The 21,157-nt window shown below is 45.5% G+C and overlaps 1 protein-coding gene across 17 annotated transcripts in view; it reads left to right on the top strand.

The window, feature by feature from the left end:
- DTNB (dystrobrevin beta) overlaps positions 1–21,157 on the top strand; it is a 388,582-nt gene that overhangs the window by 348,883 nt on the left and 18,542 nt on the right. For 15 of the 17 annotated variants that reach the window (XR_012157855.2, XR_013635525.1, XR_012157851.2 and 12 more), the window contains 2 exons: positions 6,882–6,971; positions 7,971–20,985. Coding sequence is in view for 1 of the 17 variants with exons in the window: in XM_073335462.2 (XP_073191563.1) it covers positions 6,882–6,971 (90 nt within the window). In the remaining 16 variants the exon portion in view is untranslated. The remainder of the gene's footprint in view (positions 1–6,881; positions 6,972–7,970; positions 20,986–21,157) is intronic. The other 2 variants (XR_012157863.2, XM_073335462.2) reach the window with 1 other exon arrangement.

Here is a 21,157-nt window from a genome sequence, read left to right as displayed (position 1 = left end):
TCTGACACCACAGAGCCTTATACCTGTGTCCCTGTTCCCATTCCTACCCTTAGCCAAACATGATTCCAACTTCCTTACTCCCATTCCCTGTTCCCATTTCCCCCTTTAGCAAAACATGATTCCAATTTTCTTACCCCCATTCCCTGTTCCCATCTCCCCCTTTAGCAAAACATGATTCCAATTTTCTTACCCCCATTCCCTGTTCCCATCTCACACACCCACATGCCCACCCCCACCCACACCCACTCACTTCCTCATTGACTACAGATTATATAGTAAAACTTGAGTTCTGCTTAGCTATACCTTAACCAATCATTTTCCTGAAATTTAACTAACCAATCCTAACATATTGTAACATGATTATGTAACCAATTATATCCTACCACCTTAATTAGTTTACACCCAGCAAAATTAATTATACAGCCGACAGGAACAATCACAGAACCAGACAGAGATTATACAGACAAACAATAGCAAAGTGGGAACTATAATGACAAAACAATACAGAAGTGAGGATTTCACATCCCAGCTATTGATAAGTGAGTTCTTGCCAGACAGGATGCTATCAAACTAAGTTTCCTTTTACATTTTCTAGGCACTTCCCTTTCTCTGGAGGTGATAGGAACTATCAGGAGAGGATTGTATTCCTAACAGCCGAATAGCACCTTATTTCAGTGTGACTAGTGTGGAATGTGAGGATGTGACTGTTTGCTTCCCAGCTTATGGCTGCCTCTGCTGCTTAGCCAAAGGCCTTAGCCTAAGCACAGGGCCCCAGACTGTCACGGGGAGAGAAGGCCCTTACACCAGCAGACAGTGATTTTGATTCTTTCTTTTATACCTCTATCACTAGCCAAGTGATAAGAATACACCTAAATTCTTAGAGTCTAGGCCTTTACAGACAGGCCTGAATATCTATATCCTAACAAGAGTAACTAATGCACATAAATGTGCATGAACTATTCTGGAGTAAAAACACAGTGAAGAGCAGGTACTTTAGCTCTACCGCAAGGTAAACTCACTGAGGTCAGCGTCTGGAGGGAGTATAGGGCTGTTTAGAACAGCCCCACTAAAGGTGCATATACCTGACTTTTCTGTTCCTCCATGACTCAAAGCTTCTGCGTAGGACCTTATGATGGCTCTACCTTTTTAAGATGGAACAGGGCCTAGTTTGCATATGTTAACGCCTCAGTGCTGAAGACGGAGCTCCTGGTCAGTCATCTCCTGCTTGTGCACGAGGATCAGTGTCTGGCAATCCCTCTGTTTTGGGAGAACATCCACCCATGCTTCACACCTGTCCTATTGAAAATGAGGTAAAGAAGTTTACAAGAGTTAACATCTCTGTCATTTTCTCCTAAGAACTTTCATTGTTTCCAGGAATTGACCACAAACATGGCAGCAACTCTTGATCCAGAACTGTCAATATTGCCTGACAAGCCCCTGGTTCTTTAACATCTCAGACTCTACAGCACAGAAACATTGTAGCAATTCTCCTGAATGATGGTATTCTGGAGTCAGTAAAGGACCTCCAGCTCACTCCTGAACCCATCCCACTTATTCCTAAAGGAGATGATAAGTCATACCAATTACTACCACAAGGACACAAGTAGTTTTATGCACATATAGTGCCATGTTGCTTGGTGGTCAGTGTAGCTACTAAGTGTCCATGTCAAATACATCAATTGTATGAATCAGTCTTCACTTCAAGACAGAGTCTGTGAACATAGACCTCACTATGAAGATGGTGTTATGTTTGTTAGCTTTTCAAATGAAGATTGCTGAGACTATATTCTTCCTCCCCAAGACTGGCTTCTGCCTGAGGGGGCTAAGAAAAAGGCAAAGGAAATTACAGCAGAGGGGCAAAAAGTGGCTAAAAAGTCTCTTTTTCAATACATAATACCTTTGGTACCACACTAACACTTTGAGAAGAATATACTGATTAAAGGGTTCATTCCCCATGATATCCAGCAAAATCTGAGGCTCTGTTACTTGAAGACCAGAACCTCTTTAGTCAATACACAGATGAGACCTTGGAATATGTCAGCCCTACAAACCTTGGGCCCCTGCAATTCACTTGTAAGAATAATGTGTCGTTCAGATTCCAGCAGTAGGGATTAACTCCTTGTCCCTCTGAACACTTCCAGAAACAATAGCAGAAGCAGGCATTCCCAGGGAGGTATCGTGCCAAATACCAGAGGCATAGCACTCCATCTGCTGCCGTGGGTGGTCCAGTTGCTTCTTCTTAGCCTCTGCGGCAAGTTTGAGTACAGCTGAGCGTTCCTAACTGCTTTCTTTGGCAACTGGTTTCCTTTCCCCTTTGCAGATTGACTTGTTTCCAGGCAGCATGAAGTAGAACAATAGTACAGTGGGTCCTACAAGTTATTCAAATACAACAGTCGGAGTCACTAGCGATGATGCCGCGAAAGAATCAAGTAACTCTCAGGCTTTTTCTGAAGTCCAAGAATGCTTGCCAAAAGAGTTTCATTTAACCCAAAATTTTCACCAAACATTTAAATTATTTTTGCTAGCATGTGCTACTACTGGGTTCTTGCAGATGTATGTGCATAGGAAGGAAGGTTTTCCTTCAGCTCTTCACTGAGGTTCCACAGCGTTTTCTCCCTTGCAGCTCCAGGGAGCAGTCAGCATGGCAGACAAATGAGAAAAAAAGCAAAAGCAAGGTCTGTTCTACCTGTAACATCCTCTCTATTAGAGCTAATGGAGGAAGATCTCTGCTTGTTTTGCAGGACCAGAGAAGGGAACCTTTTTGAGAAATAGTTGTTAGCATTTCCTGCCAGCGTGATCCTTAGACAAGGCAAGACTCCTCCTTAGATGATCTCTTGGTCTTAGAGTCAAGGCACAGGAGAGGGCTTGTTAATAATATCAAAATACTAGAAGTATACAGGTTCCTGATAAGCAGGGGAAAGATCAGCTGTATCATCAATACAGTTCATTGTGTACCTGGGAGCATGGATAGACTCTGTCAGTCCCAGAATCTTTATTTCCTCAGCACAGGTGCTGACTCCGTGGGTGCTCTGAGGCTGGAGCACCCATGAGGAAAAAAAAAGTGGGTGCTCAGCAACTACCAGCCACAGCTGTTTTTGTGCTGCCAATCAGCAAGGGTGGGGCCTCAGGGAGGAAGGCAGAGTGAGGGCAGGGCCTTGGGGAGGGAGCAGAGCAGGGGTGGGAAGAGGCGGAGTGAGTGTGGGCCTTGGAGAACGGGGTGGAGAGGGCCAGGGCTTTGGGGTGGAGCACTCCCAGGGAAACCTAAAAGTCTGTGTCTATGTTCCTCAGAGAGGCAACAGAAGACAATAAGAGCCATCCAAAAAGTGCAAATCGCAGGTGTCTGTGATACAAACCCTGCTGCCCCTCTTGGTATTGCTAACCTCTTGCACAGGGATTATCAGAAGGATCAGGTTTCACATGAGATTTTTTTTACACCACATAATTTGCTCATTGCCACTATCTGTGCTTACACAACCTATGGCAAAGGTTCAGGTTTCCCTAGCGGTGAACAGGATCCTGCAGTGGTGGATGACAGGACACAGATTTTCAAGAAGTTTGCAAATCTTGAAACCAAGCATGTCAATCATCACAATGGATGCCAATTTGGAGTGCTAGGTAGCCTGCTATCCACTGGAGCATTGTCCATCAGGAAAGAGAGTTACTCCATCAGTCACTAGAAAGAAGAACTATACACAAGGGACTGGAAACATTTCATTGATGGGGTGTGTGTGTGTATATATATATATATATATATAGTGACAAAGCTCTGTCCTTTTCTCTGTGGGTCCCACATTTCCTGGCGGATTTCGTTAGCCTCAGAGGCTACCTGTGACCCTCCACGTAGCCCTTCTCTCTCTAAAGGCAAGGGTCACAGCCTACTGAGCCATTTTCATCATAAGCCAGCGAGGGAGGTGAGGAAAAGCTATCCTCCCTTGCACAGTCTCCCAGTCTCAGTGATTAATCAGGGGGGCAAAAGGGGGAAGCCTGCGCCCGCCCTCTACTCCAGGCTCCAGCCGAGGGACCCTAATAGTATCAGCTATAGTAGCTGACTTTTTAGAAACAGGACGTGTACAATTCCCTGGACTACTTCCCCGCAGCAGCCCCCACTTCCTCAAGATTCACTTCACCCTTACCTCAGGGCCTCTTTCCTTGTGCCTGATCTGGTGTGTACTGCTCAGTCTCTCCAACAGCACAACTTCCTCCTACAGCTCCTGACATGCTTGCCCACCTGACTAACTGGGAGGCTTTTAACTAGTTTCAGTCAGCCCCTGATTGGCTTCAGGTGTCCCAATCAACCTAGTGTGCTCCCTACCTTCTGGAAAGATCTTAATTGGCCCCAGGTGTCTTAATTGACCTGGAGCAGCTGCCATTTGCTTATTCTGATAACAGGGATTTGTTTAGCCTGTGGCTAATATATCTGTCTCCCATTACTTTACTATGGCCATCTGGTCTTGCCCCATCACAATATATATACACACACAAATGGAAGCACTGCTGCACTTCAAAGAGAAGCAAACCACTCTTCTCTTGGACAAAGAAACACTTGACCATGGTGATGTGGTCCACCTGTGCTGTCCATGTCATCGGAAAATATAGTGTAACACAGGGGCGGGCAAACTTTTTGGCCTGAGGGCCGCATCGGGTTTCAGAAATTGTATGGAGGACATCTTCATCATCTGGACCCATAGAAAAGAAGCCCTTGAGGAATTCCACCATGATTTCAACAACTTCCATCCCACCATCAACCTCAGCCTGGTCCAGTCCACACAAGAGATCCACTTCCTGGACACTATAGTGCTAATAAACAATGGTCACATAAACACCACCCTATACCGGAAACCTACTGACCGCTATTCCTACCTACATGCCTCCAGCTTTCACCCTGACCACACCACACGATCCATCGTCTACAGCCAAGCTCTGCGATACAACCGCATTTGCTCCAACCCCCCAGACAGAGACAAACACCTACAAGATCTCTGTCAAGCTTTCTTACAACTACAGTACCCACCTGCGGAAGTGAAGAAACAGATTGATAGAGCCAGAAGAGTTCCCAGAAGTTACCTACTACAGGACAGGCCTAACAAAGAAAATAACAGAACGCCACTAGCCGTCACCTTCAGCCCCCAACTAAAACCCCTCCAACGCATTATTAAGGATCTACAACCTATCCTAAAGGATGACCCAACACTCTCACAAATCTTGGGAGACAGGCCAGTCCTTGCCTACAGACAGCCCCGCAACCTGAAGCAAATACTCACCAACAACCACATACCACACAACAGAACCACTAACCCAGGACCTTATCCTTGCAACAAAGCCCGTTGCCAACTGTGCCCACATATCTATTCAGGGGACACCATCACAGGGCCTAATCACAGCAGCCACACTATCAGAGGCTCGTTCACCTGCACATCCACCAATGTGATATATGCCATCATGTGCCAGCAATGCCCCTCTGCCATTTACATTGGTCAAACTGGACAGTCTCTACGTAAAAGAATAAATGGACACAAATCAGATGTCAAGAATTATAACATTCATAAACCAGTCGGAGAACATTTCAATCTCTCTGGTCACGCAATCACAGACATGAAGGTCGCTATCTTAAAACAAAAAAACTTCAAATCCAGACTCCAGCGAGAAACTGCTGAATTGGAATTCATTTGCAAATTGGATACTATTAATTTAGGCTTAAATAGAGACTGGGAGTGGCTAAGTCATTATGCAAGGTAGCCTATTTCCCCTTGTTTTTTCCTACCCCCCGCCCCCCAGACGTTCTGGTTTAACTTGGATTTAAACTTGGAGAGTGGTCAGTTTGGATGAGCTATTGCCAGCAGAAGAGTGAGTTTGTGTGTGTGTGTGTGTCCGGGAAAAAAAAAAAGGGGGGGGGGGTGAGAAAGCCTGGATTTGTGCTGGAAATGGCCCACCTTGATTACCATGCACATTGTAGGGAGAGTGGTCACTTTGGATGAGCTATTACCAGCAGGAGAGTGAGTTTGTGTGTGTATGGGGGTGGGGGGGTGAGAGAACCTGAATTTGTGCTGGAAATGGCCCACCTTGATTATCATGCACATTGTAGGGAGAGTGGTCACTTTGGATGAGCTATTACCAGCAGGAGAGTGAGTTTGTGTGTGTGTTTTTTGGAAGGGGGGTGAGGGGGTGAGAGAACCTGGATTTGTGCAGGAAATGGCCCAACCTGATTATCATGCACATTGTGTAGAGAGTTGTCACTTTGGATGGGCTATTACCAGCAGGAGAGTGAATTTGTGTGTGGGGGGGTGGAGGGTGAGAAAACCTGGATTTGTGCTGGAAATGGCCCAACTTGATGATCACTTTAGATAAGCTATTACCAGCAGGACAGTGGGGTGGGAGGAGGTATTGTTTCATATTCTCTGTGTGTATATAAAGTCTGCTGCAGTTTCCACGGTATGCATCCGATGAAGTGAGCTGTAGCTCACGAAAGCTCATGCTCAGATAAATTGGTTAGTCTCTAAGGTGCCACAAGTCCTCCTTTTCTTTTTGCGAATACAGACTAACACGGCTGTTACTCTGAAACTTGAGTAGTTTTGTATCATCTGCAAATTTTGCCGCCTTGCTGTTTACCCCTTTTTCCAGATCATTTATATCAGAAATCTTTACTAACCTAGGATTGGTTTTAATGGGTTTTTGCACTACAGCTACCCTGTCAACATGGCAGATCTGCAGGCAAAGGTGAGTGTTTGCAGTTCTGCTCTTATATTCCTGACAGAGGGAAAGTAATCACTCATTGTGATTGGTCAGGAACATCTGATTGAACATCCTTTTGTGAATAGCTTGGGAAATCGAAGTCTAATATCTGCCGTAACTTTTCATTTTCTTTTTCTCCATTTCTTTCCTAGGTACACGAAGAAACCTCCATAATGATTTATTGGTAGCAGCTGATTCAATTACAAATACAATGTCTTCTTTGGTGAAGGAACTTCATTCAGGTGAGAGAGTTAAACTTTAACATACATGTACACTCCAGAGAGCAATGTAACCAGCGATAGTAATCTTAAAGCCATGTGTTGAAGACTTATCTGTAAAGTATAGTTCTCATCCAGAAAGTAAATCGAAAAATTAGATTACAATTTAATTCTCCCTCAATGAGAAGTCACCAGTAATGAGGATTCTGTTCTACATACAGAACCTGGCTGACACTGTTGTTGATAAAAAGAAAAGGAGGACTTGTGGCACCTTAGAAACTAACAAATTTATTTGAGCATAAGCTTTCGTGAGCTACAGCTCACTTCATAGTCTCTAAGGTGCCACAAGTACTCCTTTTCTTTTTGCAAATACAGACTAACACGGCTGCTAATCTGAAAACTGTTGTTGATGATTCTAGGGTGCTAGAAACCAATACGCTCAGTCATAGCTGTATTGACTTCTACAAGGCTAACCCTAATAACTTTTCTTTGCTTGTAAAGTAAGCATATGGGATTCAGAACTCTTGCCAGGGAGCAGAGATGCCACTTTTATGTCATTTTTTTTACTACAGCAGCTCTTTAAAGACATGAGCTTAGAAGTTGAGATATATTTTTGAGTGAGTTCACACAAACGGTTACTTAATGATTCTGTAGTATTTGGACAGCAACAGCAATTTGGAATGCACTTAAAATGAATTCCCATTAGGGAACTCTAGGCATGAATATAAAATTAAAATATACATTTGGCTCAACTTAAACACAGGAATTAAACAGCTGTGCAAAAAGTGGCAATTTTGCCTGCGTGCCTTTTGCATAATAGTAGTGATAGTGGGTTTCAGTGAACAGAATAATTGGGCCACAATAAACTTACAAACTTGTTGAGAAAGACCCATCCCAAGATTCTCAGGGCTTTGCTTGTAAAGAACTTCATTGTTCAGCATTTCAGCTATTTGTTAAAGGGCCTTGTGCTTTTAGGAATATCTGCATTCACATCTAAACACAGATTTTATATTTTCCTAACAGATGCCCTGGTTGCTGCTGAACAGTACACTCACCAGTCCAAACCTTGTGTCTCGGCTGCAGAGGCAGCTGTGGAGTTAATAAAGTTCTGCATGTATTACAGCAGCAATCACTAGTGCTGTTATAGTTCTTCTTTGAGTGATGTCCCTGTAGGTGCTTCACATCAGGTGACTGCACCTCTAGTCGGAGAATTTCGAGAGCAGTGTCCAGTTGGGCCCCACGTGCGCGCTCCCCGTCTCGCGCCTCTAGCGGCAGTTAAACTAGCACTGTGCGGCCAACACCCCCCTCAGTTCCTTCTCATCCACTCTTGGTCCAAGTCGGGGCTCCAGCAGTGCCTCTACACGACTTACCTCAGATCTGGATTTAGGATTAACTGTATAGTAGAAGATAGGAAACAAGTTATAACTAACTACTCTACCCCTTTTCTTCCTTCTCATTTAAAAATATAAATAAAAACATATTATTTTATGTTATGTTTCGTTCATCCCTTTCTGGGATAACTCCACCTGCGACTGCCCAGGTCCCTGGGTTTTAAATGTGGCCTCTCCTGCCGAGAGGCAGTCACCGTTTCGGACGGACATTCCCAGTGTGTCCTCTGCTTGGGGGAAACGCACATACCCTAGAAGTACTTCCATTGCCACAACCTTAAGGCCCATGCCAAGAAAGTGAGGGACCTTAAATTCAAACTTATTCTTATGGAGAAATCTCTCAGCCCAGACTCAGACTCAGGACCACAAACTCTTCCCAGTCATCAGTTGCCTATAATCGCCAACTATGAGACCTTGTTGGCAAAATACAACCACACCAATTATTCGAAACTGTCTGAATTTATTGACTTTATACCAGAAGACAAGAAGGAGCAAATTAGGTCAGTCATCGCTGAAGGCCACCTCCTGGCACAAACAGCTCTCCAGGTATCATTAGACTCGGCACTCACAGCGGCGAGATCCATTGCAACCACCATAGTGATGCAGTGGGCCTCTTGGTTCCATCTGTCTGGATTCCCAAGGGAGGTACAATCCACTGAGGGGAACTCCCCTTTGAAGGTCCAAAATAGTTTGCGGGTAAGACTGATGAGTCCCTCCATACATTGAAGGACTCTAGCACAACTCTTCGATCTTTAGGTATCTAGATAATACTTAGTCCGACCATGAGTGCAGGGGACTAGACTAGAAGACTTCTCGAGGTCCCTTCCGATCCTATGATTCTATGATTCTGTACACCTGCACAAAAATGGAAACAAGGCAGATATTACTCAGAACAACGTTCAAGACTGGCACACCTACACACAACCCAGAGGCAGAGACAAAGACCCACAAGACATAGTCCAACCCCATCTCAACCTTCCATGTTGCAACAACTGGCATCAAATTTGAAGGTTTGGTTGAGGGCTCAACAGACCTCCCCCAGTTCCAGTTGCTGAAACCACTTTCCATGAACCATCCATTTACAAAATGTTTAACACCATTCTACCTAGCAGAGTGAATTATTATTTCAGACAAGTGGGTACTGGAAATTATCAACACTGGCTATTCCATCCAGTTCACCTCCATTCCCCTTACCCACCCTCTCTCCCTATCCCTCTGGAGGGACTCCTCTCATGAGCACCTTCTGAGACAGGAAGTAGACCATCTCCTGCAATTGGGTCTGGTAGAACCACTACTGGTACAACAAAGAGGGAAGGGGTTTTATTCTCATTATTTTTTAACCCAGAAGAAGACTGGGGGTTGGAGGCCCATTCTCCACCTGAGAAACCTTAACAAGTTTGTCAGAATAATGGTTCAGGATGGTCACTTTAGCAACAATAATTTCAGCACTGTTTTTTTGCCTTCGACCTGCAAGATGTACCCAGAAAGATAATGGAGCAAATAATTGAGCCATCGATTTGCAAACATCTAGAGGATAATAAGATGATAAGTAGCAGTCAGCATGGATTAGTCAAGAACAAATCATGTCAAACCAAACTGATAGCTTTCTTTGACAGGGTAACAAGCCTTGTGGATGGGAGAAAGTGGTAGACGTGGTATATCTTGACTTTAGAAAGGCTTTTGATACTATCTCACATGACGTTCTCAAAAACAAACTAGGAAATGCAACCTAGATGGAGCTACTATAAGGTGGGTGCAAAGCTGGTTGGAAAACTGTTCCCAGAGAGTAGTTATCAGTGGTTCACAGTCATGCTGGAAGGGCATAATGAGTGGGGGTCCAAAGGGATCAGTTTTGGGTCCGGTTCTGTTCAATATCTTCCTCAGTGATTTAGATAATGGTATAGAGAGTACACTTCTAAAGTTTGCGGACAATACCAAGCTAGGAGGGGTTGCAAGTGCTTTGGAGGATAGGATGAAAATTCAAAATGATCTGGACAAACTGGAGAAATGGTCAGAAGTAAATAGAATGAAATTCAATAAGGACAAATGCAAAGTACTCCATTTAGGAAGGAACAATCAGTTGCACACATACAAAATGGGAAATTACTGCTTAGGAAGGAATACTGCGGAAAGGGATCTCGGGATCATAGTGGACCATAAGCTAAATATGAGTCAACAGTGTAACACTGTTGCAGAAAAAGCAAACATCATTCTGGGATGTTTTAGCAGGAGTCTTGTAAGTAAGACATGAGAAGTAATTCTTCAGCTGTACTCCTCACTGATTAGGCCTCAACTGGAGTATTGTGTCCGGTTCTGGGCGCCACATTTAAGGAAATATGTGGACAAATTGGAGAAAGTCCAGAGAAGAACAACAAAAATGATTAAAGGTCTAGAAAACATGACCTGTGAGGGAAAATTGAAAAAATTGGGTTTGTTTAATCTGGAGAAGAGAAGACTGAGGGGGGATAGCAGTTTTCAAGTGCATAAAAGGTTATTACAAGGAGGAGGGAGAAAATTTGTTGTTCTTAATCTCTAAGAATAGGACAAGAAGCAATGGGCTTAAATTGCAGCAAGGGAGGTTTAGGTTGGATATTAGGAAAAACTTCCTATCTGTCAGGGTGGTTAAGCACTGGAATAAATTGTCTAGGGAGGTTGTGGGAATCTCCATCATTGGCGATGTTTAAGAGCAGGTTAGACAAACACCTGTCAGGGGTGGCCTAGATAATACTTAGTCCTGCCATGAGTGCAGGGGACTGGACTAGGTGACCTCTCGAGGTCCCTTCCAGTTCTGTGATTCTGTGCATACTTTCACATCACCATACATCTATCACACAGGCAGTTTCTCCAGTTTGTTTTGGGACAAGATCATTATCAGTACATGGTACTGCCCTTTGGCCTCTCCATGGCTCCCCAAGTTTTTTCCAAAGTTCTAGCAGTAGCCGCAGCCCACCTACACAAACAAAGGGTCATGATATACCCATATTTAGATGACTGTCTACTCAAGGCCCCACTTGGGAAGAAGCCATCGAAGCCACACAAAAGACAGTGTTACTCTTTACAAAACTCAGCCTCCAAATAAACATTCAAAAATCTACAGTGACACCAGTGCAAGAACTAGAATTCATTGGGGCTAGCCTAAACTCATTGGAGACAAACGCCTCACTACCACTACACAGATTCCCCACACTGATCAACACTACAGTGAGCAGCCACAAACATCTGCCAAGACTTGCCTCCAACTATTAGGCCACATAGCGGCAACCACCTATATTGCAAAACTTGTCAGATTGCATGCGCATTGCCTGCAAGGGTGGCACAGGGCAGTGTAGATTCCACACAAACACAGTTTGAGCAAGCCTCTCCACATGCCACCAAAGGTCAAGGACTTGCTACAGTGGTGGACCCATTCGCACAGTGTGTGTGCAGGAGTCCTGTTTCTGCAGATTCCCCCACAATGGTAATTACAACAGATGCCTCCCTAGCGGGCTGGGGCTCCCATTTTAAACAACCTAACAGTACAGGGCAGGTGGTCTCCTTCGGAAACAGCACTGCACATAAACATTCTGGGAACTGCGAGCAGTTTGCAGTGCATGTGCACACTTCCTGACCGTGATCAAAAACAAAACTGTACAGATCCTGATGGACAACATTGTTTGCATGTTCCATACAAACAAACAGAGAGGAGCAAGGTCACACTCCCTTTGCACCTAGGACTGAAGACTGTGGAACCAGATGCATCCAACACAACATCATCTTATTGGCCACCTACCTACCAGGATATCAGAATGCCACGGCAGACATGTTAAGCAGAAAGTTTTCCCACGATCACGAGTGGGGAGTAAACCTTGGTGACACAGGACATATTCCAACAATGGGGATTCCCCACAATAGATCTATTTGCCACGAGTCAGAACAGCAAATGTCCAACATTTTGCTCCAGAGCAGGCTTGGGACCGGGATCCAGAGGCGACACCTTCCTCCTCAGATGGGATGCACCTCTTCTTTACACTTTCCCTCCTACCCCGTTGTTGTCCAGGGTCATACAAAAGATCAAGACCAACCAATGCAGGGTCATCCTGATAGCCCCCAAAAGGCCAAGACAAACTTGGTTTCCATACCTACAGCAGAGGTCAGAATGTTCTATGTCCTCCCACTTGTCCTCCCACTTCTTCCACACCTCCTGTCACAAGATGCAGGCCAGATCTTCCACTTGAACCTGAAGATACTCCCACCTGAGAGCATGGCTTCCTTGCTCAGAAGCGGTGAAGGATATCTTGCTAAACAGCAGATGATTGACTACACATTTGACCTACCCCCACAAGAACAAACGAATCAGAGCCACCACCTCCGTTCTACCGCTATCCCTAGACTATATATTTCAGCTAAAAAATATCAGCTCTTTCAACGAGCTCACTCAGAGTACACCTTGCAGCGATCACAACCTTTCACCATAAAGTGGATGGGTTCTCAGTCTTTGCCCATCCAATTACAAAATGTTTCCTACAAGATGTCTGGAAACTCTATCCCGAACTCAGAGTCCCAGTGCCTCCATGGGATCTTAATCTAGTACTTCATTCCCTTACTGGACCTCTGTTCAAACCCTTTGTTACATGTTCTCTAATACACCTTTCAATGAAAATAGCCTTCCTTGTCGCCCTTCTGGCATACCCCCCTTACACAATCTTTTTCAAGAACAAGGTCATTCTGAGACCACATCCCAAGTTTCTACCTAAACTACCCTCTTTGTTCCACCTAAACCAACCTATCCATCTTCCTGCATTCTTCCCTAAACCTCAGAAGTGGCATTCCATACTCTGGATGTCAGAAGGGCACAAGGCTTTTATCTCGAATGGACAAAACCATTTAGAAAGGCACCAAAGCTGTTTCTTTCTACTACGGAGAGATCTAAAGGAGACGCTATATCTAAGCAGAGACTCTCCAGATGGATTTCACAGTGCATTTATCTCTGCTACCGCCAACATGAACTACAACACCCACTGAGGGTTAGAACACATTCTACCAGTTTGCTGTCCACATTGGTAGCCTTCCTTAATAATGTACCTGTTACAGACATATGTAAAGCATCCACTTGGGCATAAGCCCATACAATAGAACCTCAGAGTTACAAACACCGGAGTTACGAACTGACCAGTCAACCACACACCTCATTTGGAACAGGAAGTACACAATCAGGCAGCAGCAGAGACCTCAAAAAAATGCAACTACAGTGTAGTACTGTGTTACATGTAAACCACTAAAAATATAAAGGGAAAGCAGCATTTTTCTTCTGCATAGTAAAGTTTCAAAGCTGTATGAAGGCAATGTTCAGCGGCAAACTTTTTAAAGAACCACCATAACATTTTGTTCAGCGTTATGAACAACCTCCATTCCCAAGGTGTTTGTAACTGTGAGGCTCTACTGTAACATTCCTTCAACACTACGCGATTGAGCAGGACTCAACATCCGACGCTTTATTAGGACACACGGTCTTATCACCGATCACAGACCCAACTCTGAAGCTCCTCCTTTCCACTGAGGGGCACGGTTCTACAGCCACTTGAAGTGGAGCACCCACAGGGACATCACTTGAAGAAGAAGAAGGTTACTCATATTGCGCAGTAACTGAGGTTCTTTGAGATGTGCGCCGTTTGTGGCTGCTCCACTACCCACCCTCCTCCACTGTACTTTGGAGTTCTAGTAAGGTCCTCTGTGGTAGAGAAGGAGCTGACGGGGGGTTAGCCGCAAAGCCCTAGTTAATCGTTGCTACAGGCGTGAGACAGGGAGAGAGCATGTGCAGCACAACCAGGTAGTGCTGTTGAAATTCTCCGACTAGAGGTGCAGGGGCGCACAATCACCTGAAGTGGAGCACCCACAGGGACACACATCTCGAAGAACCTCAGTTACTGCACAAGGTGAGTAACCTTCTCTTAAGGGACCTTGTGTTTCTTCAGTAAATCACCCCTCAGACTGAAACATGGTGAATAAACTCTCAGCCAAAGACAGATGTCTGCAGTAATTTATTTCTTGCTTTTCATAGTACTGCAGATTTACACTAATGTATCTGAGATCAGGCCCTGGCCCACAGTGACTTGTGTCAGGGATACAGGACTTCTGATCTCCAGGCCTCTTTTGAAATCTGTACAGCGTTTGACAAATACAAACACAGCAAGGTTTGTGCTGTTGATAGTTATTTCAGTCTTGTTATGTAAGGCATTTATAATGCATGGGGGACTGAAGATAAAATTAATTACTATCTTGTATTTGGTTATATGCAGATACTAAAGAAGACAGATCCCTTGAAAATATCTGAAATAATTTCACTTGTGTAAGTTAGGAAAAGCGTGAATTATATTCAGCTGATGAGATTCAATGGGATTTAACATCTTAGTCAGGAGTTAAACTAGGAGAACATAACTCTCCTCCAGGCCTGGATTCCCTGCCAGCTATAGTTGCAGACATAATGTTTGGGATGTTTTTGTGAGTCACAGGTATGAGCTACAGTACCTAGCATCTATTTACCCTATAGCATCTTCGTCTGCATTCAAAAAACAGTGCCCTGAGGAGAGCAAAAAGGGAAAGGAAGAATTGCTTCTGCAGATATTCAGTAGACAGATTTGAGTATAAAGCATGGGCTTCTCACAAAAAGTTTGACTATCCCCCAGTCCACCTTTCCCTACCCTTAGGAAAGTTCCATGTTGACACAATCTTCCCCGGCCAGGAAATACTGGATACCACTTAGAGCGATGACCAGATAGGTCATTCAAAAGCAACATAAGGTAACATATACTCCTTATCCTAAGGACTAAGCAGGCTGCTGTCTAACTTTCTCAGCCCCACTTAGCTTGAGAAGCAAGAGACAAGTGTAGCACCAGACTCGGAACTTGCTTGGAGCCCCAGCTCACCTTTGTGATTTTTAAAAATATTGTTTCATTTCAGTCAGTGATTTCTGCCATCATCCTATTACATATTTCACTTGTCGGGCACCATGGAAAAGGCCATTGGTAGAAGCACTTCTGATTTCTCAAAGTGATATTTATCAATTGGCCATAGTCAGAACAATGAAAAAAACGCCAGTTTCTTTTACTTCTCTATTAAAGATCCCCTTTGGTCAGAACCAATTTACACTACTCAAGCTTTTCAAGTTGTGCTTTCTATTACAGGTGTTTTTTTCTCTTTCAAAACTCTATTTATATATTTTAAAACATGGGTCAAGGGAAATATCACTTCCTGTAATAACTATTATCTGTTTACATAATGTTACTAGAAATGCTATATACAGAGATATGATTCCCTCCCCCCCAAATGAGAAGGAACTTGCCCTTCTGCCCACATTCTCCTCAATATAAATACTAGCCTGGCCCATAAATTCACTTCATCTTAACTGAGTTAAATAAAGTGAGCATTGTTGCTCAATTCCAGTTTGTCCTATGTTCCTAAAACCTCATGCTTCAGGGCTTCAGTTGGCCATCTGCAGGGGGTCAGAAAGAGATATCCCCCCCATGTATTCTAGGGAAGATTTTGGTCTTTCTCTGAAGCAATACGGCTAAAGTTGGAACACAGGATGGGGTGGTCAGGGGTGAGGTGGCACGGAGCATTCTTCCTCTTAGGTGCTTGTGTGGCTGGTTCTTGCTCACATGCTCAGGATCTAAATGATCACCATATGTGGGGTCAGAAAAGAATTTTCCCCCAGACCAGATTGCCAGTAACTTTGGGGGTTTTTTCTTTCCTCTGCAGCATGTGGGTGCAGGTCTCTTGTCAATAATATCTAGCTATAGCTCAATCATTTCCCTGCCATTGCAGGGGTATCTGGCATTTGGGGCTCTTTGGTCTCTTCTCTTCTCTCCTGGAGACACACAATAGTCTAGTTTCCTGTGGGCTGTAATCTGATGGCCCCTTCTGGCTTTAAATTCTGTGATTAAACTCTGTGACTCTACTTGCTCCATCAGCATGCACTTCCTTTCTGTCACTGAGAGACCTAATGAGAAGTGTATTTCTTGGAACAGAATCTGTTCTCAGTTACAGCTCTGCCACCCCAGTGACTTTCGTGAGTGTTGAGGTCTCTCGGCACCCCACATGATTAGGCTTTGAGAACTTTAGTCATTAACATCAAGTTTTCTTCCTCCTGGATCTCCATAAAACTGTTTCAGATTTTCCTTCAGAGCAGATCTTCTTGCTTGGAGTGGGTGCAGACCTGTATTCCACTCCAGTGTGCTGGCATCTTGTGCACTGCAAATTGGAGACTTTTTGCCACTGGAGTACCCCTCGGGGCGGCACGCATGCTCTGTGCCTCCTCCTGGCTCCTCTCGAGGCTATATGAAGGTGGCACTTCCCTAAACCCTCTCATTTCCTTCTTACCACCTGCGGCTTCGGTTGGAGCACCCCATGTTAGAATCTCCTCATGATTTCTCTGCTGAGTCACACTCGGGTGATTCAGTATTTCATAGTGTAAATCGTTTCTGGCAGTTAGCACCCATAGTTTGTTAGATTAGTTAGTTTATTTGTGTATTTAGTGGTACAGTTAGTTTGTATAGTTCTGGAGTGTACCCCAGGCTTTGGGCATTGCCTGTCCCTACCTGTGACCCCCACATATGCAACTTGTTGTGCCTTGGTGAGAACCACATCAAGGAATAGTGAAGTATCTATTGTTCTGTTAAGAAAAGAATGCAGACCGCAAGAGATCTTCATCTAAAGCAGCATTTTGTTGGAACAGGCTGTGAGACCTGCCTTGACACGAGGACCCTGTTCCAACCACTCAGTTAACTGGTATCCTCTACCTCTGTGGGTGTTGGGGACAGACCCCGGGACTTTGATCAGTCATGGAGGCAGGAAAGAGGTCCATCATTATTTCACAGATCCCTCATAAGAGGACTCATAAAATGGACCGGAGTGCCAGAAACTGAGGAGGGATTTATTCTCCTCTTCATCGAGACAGGACCTCACTGTCAACAAGACTGGTACCCAGAACAGACCTGTGTCTGCCCAGTATCAGGATGGAAGAATCCCAGTGCTGTGCCAGCGACTCCAGAACCATCCGTGGGACTGCTGTCAAGTCTGGTCTCTACAGAAACTCCAGCACCATCGCTCTCAGTGCCATTGACCTGACAAGGTTACCTGGCAGCTTCAGACTTGCTTTGTCTAGCTGCCCTGGCATTCCTGCTAACTCAGGATATCAGTGAAGAGACGGTGCCCCAGGCTATCTCAGGCCCTTCATTGTCTTCAGCTTTGGGGCAGAGATTGCCTTCAGCTCCAGTACCAATGAAGAGGCAGGCTCCACCCGTTCTCTCACAGCACTGTCTACAAAACCAGCCTTGGTACCAGCGTCCTCCGTATCAGTAGCTACATCAGAGTGGGGTCTGAATCTTGACCCCTCAGCACCAATAGGGGATCCGTCCTCTGTACCGGACCCCATGCAAGACTGTCTATGATGCCAACCAGAGTATCGATGTTACCTTTTCTGTGTTGTACAGTGGACAAGTCAGGTTTTCCAGAGGCCCTACTGGTTGGGCATCCACCACACCTAGTGATTATTCAGACAGTTCTTCTCACTCCAGGTCAGTGTCCTGAAACTCTTCTCGTTCCCCACATCAGCGAATGCAATCACATACACCATCCAAACACCCAGGGAGTAAGCACTGGTACTGAGAGAAGAGGCATTTCCGTAGCAGAGACAGACCTGCCTGGCCCACAATGTACTGGCCTTCCTGTTGTACCCCAGGCTGATAATCCCAGCCTGGGGGTGCTTCTCATTCACACAGATCCAGTTCTCTGCATAGGTTGGATGTAAGATCCCCTTACCTGGGGAATGGCCTAAGCCATGGACCAGCCTGTTGTGGAAGTCCAGGACGACGTTCTTCCTCCTAGGCTATTCTCTGTGGTTAACCTTCCGCCTGAGAACAAACCCGTACCACAGGCGACACCTTTGGCTCCAGCAGCACTGCCAACACCCTCCCAGGACAATCTGGCGGCCCTGACTTTGGCTTCCCCAGTTCCAGGGGACTTCAAGTTCTTCCAGGAACTGCTCAGGAGAATGGCTGCAGTTCTGGGTATTTAAGCTGAGCTGGTACAAGAGAATACTCACAAATTGGTAGACATCCTCCAGGATTCAGCCCTGGGAGGTGTTGCCCCCTCTATCAATGGTGCTGTAAGGGACCCAGGGCGTAGGTTGTCTTGCCTGTAGCAGTCACAGCTGAGCTGAGGTCTGCCCTCCAGAGTTAGGAGTCTCCAAGGAATAGTTGGAGGAATTACAAGGCCAAGTCCCATAACCTGAGTCAGAGACGAGAGATCAGAGGTAGTACCAGGTTAGAACCGAGAGGCAGGAGTCGGGGTCAGAGTCAGGCTGGGGTCAGAGACCAGAGACCAGGGGCAGTACTGGGTTAGAACCGAGAGCCAGGAGTCGGGGTCAGAGCCAGGCTGGGGTCAGAGACAAGAGACCAGGAGCAGTACTGGGTTAGAACCGAGAGGCAGGAGTCGGAGTCAGAGTCAATCTAGGGTCAGACACCGGAGATCAGCAGCAGTACCGGGTTAGAACTGAGAAGCAGGAATCGGGGTCAGACTCAGGCCGGGGTCAGAGACCAGAGGCAGTACTGGGTCAGAACCGAGAGGCGGGAGTTGGGGTCAGAGTCAGGCTGCCATTGGAGACCAGAGGCAGTACTGGGCTAGAATCAGGAGTCAGGGTTGAAGTCAGGCTGGCATCAGAGACCAGAGATCAGGAGTCAAGGCAAAGTCTGGTGTTGCAGCAGGGCAAAGTCTGTGTACTTAGCTAGATACCTTCCTGGGGCAACCACTGGGATTAAATTGGGGCTCTTGGCCAATCAGAGGGCCACAAGGACTGTCACTCTGGGTCTCGTGAGCAGTACTTCCTGCGGCCCCTAGTCTCCACTGGTTGTGCCTCTGCAGGCCTGGGTTCTAGTCCCCAGGTCCTCACATATGCCCTCTTATCAACAGCTAAATCTTTGTGGCACACGTCAGCATCACTAGCCCCAATAGCCAAGCAAACAGAAAAGCAATATTATGTCCCTTCCCAGAAGCTGGAGTGTGTCTATTTCACACCAAAACCCAAACTCGTTAATTGTGATTAATGCGAGGACACCATAAGGAAGATTTAATTCTACCCCAAAAGAAAAAGAACCTGAAAGACTGGACGCATTAGGTAGAAAATGTGTGCTACTGCTTCACTCCAGGAGAGAATAACAACCAGCAAGCTCTTTCAGTGGAAGGTGATGTCTAAATTCATGGACAAATTGCCAGACAACTCAAGAGAGAAGTTCAAAGCTTTCTTGACAAAGCGCTTGCTTGTGGCAAAGACCTCACTACAATCTACTGTCAACATAATGTGTGATTCTTCCAGAGCAATGACCACTGCCATCATCAAGAGGAGGGCATCTTGGTTATTTAATTCCGGGATAGCACCAGATATCCAGCAAACCACTGAAATTCTGTCTTTTGATGGACAGTTTGTATTTCCTGACAAGCCAGATGAGGTGTTTCTCTTTTAAAGATTCATGAGTGACTCTCCGCTCCCTGGGGGTTTATCTTCCAGCCTCCAAGAAGCGTTAGTACAAGCCCCTGCAGAAATATTCAGATTATTTTCATGGACAGCTCTTCTGTCCTCCCAGATGATACTATGCTTCTTGGAGTAGAGAGAGGCTTCAGAAAAGAAGGTCATCTAACATTACCACTAACACACCATGCTCTCAACTTCCTGTAGGGACACAACTCTTTGGACTTGTTTTTCGAGGACAGCATAGCAACCAACAATGATCTACACATCCCTTCTAAGTGTGAGGACAGATTATCCCACTTCCTCAACCCATAGGAACAAATATCTTTAGACAAGTGGGTCCTAAGTACTATGGGTCTGGGATATTCAGTCCCATTCATTTCCACCCCTCCTCCCTACCCTCCTTCTCTGTCCCTTTTCAGGGACCCATCTCATGAGTCTGTGCTCCTTCAGGAGGGTCAAGCTCTCCTCACCTTGGGGGCACAGAGTAAGTTCCCCCAATCTTTTTCCTGATCTCCAAACACAAGAGTGGAACTGAGACTGTTCTGGATCCCTGGGCTCTCAACAAGTTCATCAAGCAAGTGAGATTGCGCCTGCTTACCCTAGCTTCAATCCTCCGTTCTCTAGATGGCAATGGTTGGTTGGCTGCCCTTGTTCTTTTAGACACATATTTCAGTATAGCTGTGTTACCCTGCCTCAGGAAATTCCTCAGACTTGTCATCATCAGTACATGGTACTCCCCTTTGGCCTGTCATCACCAAATGTGTGGTGGCCTTCTCTTAGGAGGAACGGGATACATGTCTTCCCTTACCATGATGGTTGGCTGGTCCAGGGGTTCTCTCACAGTCAGGTCCATTGCCATCCATTGACTATATCATCCACCTGTTCAATCACCTTCATCTTCTCCTGAACAGAGGAAAGTCTGCACTGATTCCTGCCCAGAGACTCGAGTTTGTTGGAGCACTACTGAGCGTGGTTAGGGTGGAACCACCTTAATGTAGCCTCAGGAAGGGCCATGAGGAGGTATAAGGCATATGCACTGTCTCAAGCAGTGGTAAAAAGTCTCCAGCTCGCAGTGCACAAGGCAGTACACACCTGAGCAGAATACACATCTGCACCCACATCTCGAAGAACAACTGTGACCCAACAGGTAAGTCTCCATTTTCTTTCTGTGTCTGACCTATTCCCCAGTGTCCCGTTGTTTGGGTTATATAACTCTGAGTCTCTTTGACGGCTCAACAGTGGCTGCACAGGTGCACAAGAGGACCGATGGTCTTTGTATATCATGCTACACGTGGCCAGACACAGTCCTATAGGCAAGT

This window comes from Lepidochelys kempii, chromosome 3, assembly GCF_965140285.1.
Source record: "Lepidochelys kempii isolate rLepKem1 chromosome 3, rLepKem1.hap1, whole genome shotgun sequence".
NCBI lineage: Eukaryota > Metazoa > Chordata > Testudines > Cheloniidae > Lepidochelys > Lepidochelys kempii.
This window is presented reverse-complemented; position numbering and strand designations above follow the sequence as displayed.